At 35.3% G+C, this 3,970-nt stretch overlaps 1 protein-coding gene across 1 annotated transcript; it reads right to left on the bottom strand.

Annotated features, from left to right (window-relative positions):
- Window positions 1–1,767: 1,767 nt before the first annotated feature.
- On the bottom strand, window positions 1,768–2,732 carry LOC127450539 (interferon alpha-13-like). Its single transcript, XM_051714762.1, has 5 exons — window positions 2,607–2,732; window positions 2,431–2,517; window positions 2,183–2,317; window positions 1,957–2,055; window positions 1,768–1,865 (listed from the first exon to the last, which is right to left on the bottom strand). Exons 1-5 carry the CDS (start codon window positions 2,730–2,732, stop codon window positions 1,779–1,781), a joined length of 534 nt encoding a protein of 177 aa, XP_051570722.1. The 3' UTR covers window positions 1,768–1,778.
- Window positions 2,733–3,970: the final 1,238 nt, after the last annotated feature.

A 3,970-nucleotide genomic window follows, 5' to 3' on the forward strand; every position in this document is an offset into this window, starting at 1 on the left:
TGCCACGAATGCTGTCGATTGAGCTTAACTTGTGTTGAACCCGGAACATACAAATTTCATTCATTTAAAAACATTTCTTTTTGCGCAGGCTTACTATTGTCCTTAGAGTTCAAAGGTGTAAACTTATATAATTTATGTGCTTTGATGTACCTCTTTATCTTGCATTGCGGTTTGTACAGCATAGCTATATTGATGTATTTTGGTGATGTATTTATGTGATGTACTTTTGAGATATTTCTTATATTATGGTTGTACAGCACAGTGGTCAACTACTGTTGTTTCTATTGTGCTATATAAATAAACTGACTGATCGATTGATTGATTGATTGATTGATTGATTCATTGATTGATTGAACATTCCTTTAAGGAGCGCTTGAATGAGTTGCCGCCTACATGTAGAGCGTTCCAAATCCTTGGCTTCATTTCAGTAAGGAACAGCTGCTTTAGAAGGTAGGAGACAGCAAGGCAGCTCACTAGGTTTTGGAACTTTTTGAAACACTGTCCTGATCGAATGTGAATTATTCGTTTTACTGTAAGTTGCAGCATGACATTAGAAAATCATGCAATGATCACACATGTACACATTGGTTTCTCATTTTTTTTATAATGTTTTGTTGAATGATATACATCGTACCACGCGTATCTATAAACATATATATATATGTCGTATTGTGCATTTCTATATATACTTATATTTCTATTAACTTTTCATTTTATTCTGTTTTTTTATTTTTATTTTCTATGTCTCATTGTTGTATTGTTTGTGCGCTGGAGAATTCTGTCACCAAGAAAAAGTAATTGTATGTGGAAGCATACTTGGCAATAAAGCTCATTCTGTTCTGATCCTGAAACATGTTTTGCAAAGCTCAGTTATAAATTATAGACCTTGTTTAATTCAAAGTTCTAAGAAAAACATTGGACACAAGCATAAAACAGTGACTTACTGCCCAGGACAACAGGACAAATCACAGATTTTCAATAAGATTTAGGATTATAGATGGGTAAACTGTTACATATCGGTCCATATATATATATATTCTTTATATGGAGAAAAAAGTGTATATCTTAAGACCTGGGCTTCGTTTGCCAAATATATCGTAAGCATAAGCAGACAGAATATCTTAAGATTGTTCTTTGTGGCCCGTTTCCAAAAGCTATCGTAAATTAGGTAGAAAATGGTCGTAGATTAACCAGTCCCTGCGGAAGTCTTTTATATGTTATGTGGTACACGTGTTTATAAGGAAAGCAAAATATTCATCTAAATTTACTAAGTTTAAGTACAATGTACATCAGCTTTGTAAGTATAAGTTTATGTTTTAACAGAAGTTAAGTTAAATTTACTCACTTGAATATACTGTATATTATGCTGTGGAGTTAAGAACATTTTACTTCATTTTATACAGTTAACATTTTCTTAGAAAAACTGTGTGCAAAAACTTGCTAAAAAAATTAAGTAAATCTTACTAGTCTTTTTTTTTTTTCAAACGCCAGTGAATGAAACTCAGACAAGTACTTCAGTGTCGTCAGTTTTATTGAATGTTTAGTGTATAGCCTTATCTCTGTCATCAGAAAAAGACAACTTAGAAATAAATGTAGCATTTTACTGACAAGAACACAGACACTACAAATACTGTTTTTCTCCTTGCAATCAAACAAACAATCAGTAACCAATAAATAATCAAATAAATACACAAATAGGTAAATAAATAATTAAATACTTAATTAATCACTTTAATAAATAAATAAATAAATAAATGCATATTTGACTACGAAAATTGCTATTTGGATGAGTTTAGCTGGAGGATGTCATTAAGAACACTCAGGAGCTCTTTTCGAACCACCTCCCATGCGCAGAAACTGTAATCCTGATAGAGAAAAGAAGATAGCAATTGATGTGAGCTGTACATTTTGTATTTAACTGAGATGTGTTTGAGAAGGCTACAAATCGAATGGTACCTTGTTTCTAAGAAGAGTGGCCAATTCTTCGAAATAGTTTCTCAGGGCATTGTCTATTGCAGGAAAATCATCCACGGGTCCGTGCGTTTTCCCCAAAACCTGCCCAAGAATAAGTAATTATTACATCGTTACAGGTGTGTTCACACATCCATGCAATAGAATGAAAATAAAATAGGTATAACAGAAAATATAACAGACTGCAGTAATAAATGTATGTTTCCCTTACGCATTTGTTATCTTCTTTTAAGCGATAAACTTTGTGCCGGAAAACATCCACTTTCTCCGGCACCCAGGATCCAGGATGGGTCTCATTTGCAAACAAAGAGTCAATGTGCTCCATGATTGTATACACTGCGATTTTCTGCACATCAATAAGCAAGAGCAGTTAGACAACATTACATCATCTAAAACATTTAATTATGTCTTGGAACTAATGCATGGAATGGTCATGGTCTTGATTTGTTGTGATTTTACCTGATTTGAGCCGTTTGATTGCAGAGCAGATTTAGGAAACGTTATCTCGTCTTTTTCTTCCAAGCATTCACGAGGGAAAAGGCCTCCCTATAAACAAAGACAGGGCATAGGTTAGGACATGTGTGAACCAAGTAATGAAAGAAAAGGAAGAGAATACAAATAAAAACTCAACATACCATATTCTCAAGTAGATTGTGAGATGACTCCACAAGGTCCCACCGAATAATGCACTTTGTTGGCATTGAACAAACTTGCGAATATATAAGAAATGAACACAGCAACATAAAATGTACAAGTGCCATTTTGTAGATTAATTCAAGATCGGGGATCACGAAGTAAGTCAAAGTAAAAGAAAGAGCTTTAAGAATGGTACTTTGTCACGAAGGCTGTTGAAACTATGTGTGATGAAAGAGATTCCAATCGTTCATTTTATACAGCATTGATCCATGATAATCGAAATAGAAATAGAGGATGGAAAGACAGATTAAACCACAACAGCAACCGTTTCTTTGAGCCGTAGCGCTTTCGACTTTCTATTTCCTTCCTTTCTATTTTAGCTAATCTGTGGTCTATCTATCTATCTATCTATCTATCTATCTATCTATCTATCTATCTATCTATCTATCTATCTATCTGTCTATCTATCTATCTGTCTGTCTGTCTGTCTGTCTGTCTGTCTGTCTGTCTGTCTGTCTGTCTGTTTTTCAGTAACCCCATCATAATTAAAAGGTTTGAGACTCTTGAAATGTCTTGAAGTTCATTGAGTACGTAAATTAGGTATTTGAGGCTCTTTTATTGGGTGTCTGGAGGATCTCCAGAGGGCTCTGCCGGTGTGGCAGCTGAGGAACCCCGAATGGTGCCTTGTGTATCTTTTAATATTTTACCGTGATGGGTCCTGCCGCCCTGCTAAAAACCTAAAATTTGTGCTTAATCTTCATAGAGAAATTGGTCTTGTCTTTGAACACTGTTTACCTTTTCTGACAGACAATTCAAAATTCAACACAGCACTAAATAAACACTTTGGTGATACTCGTTACTGATGGTGTTCCTGACCAGTGGAATGCGCAAAACTGGATGACTTTCAAAACATCATATACCGCCAGATTGAGGACAGCAAATGCGTAAGTGTTGCCTAGACTCCTCACATCTGATTGTTTAAAACGTCTAACTGCCCTTGTGCCAATCAGCATTATTTTTTTATGTTACTGTGTGTGTGTGTGCCAACATAGGTGATGAATAAGTTTGAAGCGACACAGGATTTCCCTAGTAGAGATGTTGCACTCAAAGCTTACTTCGAGATCATATCCACAGTTGTGAAAGAAAAGGTACGCTTGCATCCCTAACCAATGTAACTTTAGTCTGTTTGGTGTTTTATTATAAACATTCTTATGCTGAATGTCGTTCATTTCTGTGCAGGGTTTTAGTTACTGCGCATGGGAAATCGTGAGGAAGGAGATACTCCGCACTCTGAAGTTCATACTGACGCAAAACTCCGACATCATGTTATGAGCACCCAGAACTCTATTTGTTCATATAATTG

This window comes from Myxocyprinus asiaticus, chromosome 13, assembly GCF_019703515.2.
Source record: "Myxocyprinus asiaticus isolate MX2 ecotype Aquarium Trade chromosome 13, UBuf_Myxa_2, whole genome shotgun sequence".
In the NCBI taxonomy this organism is placed as follows: domain Eukaryota; kingdom Metazoa; phylum Chordata; class Actinopteri; order Cypriniformes; family Catostomidae; genus Myxocyprinus; species Myxocyprinus asiaticus.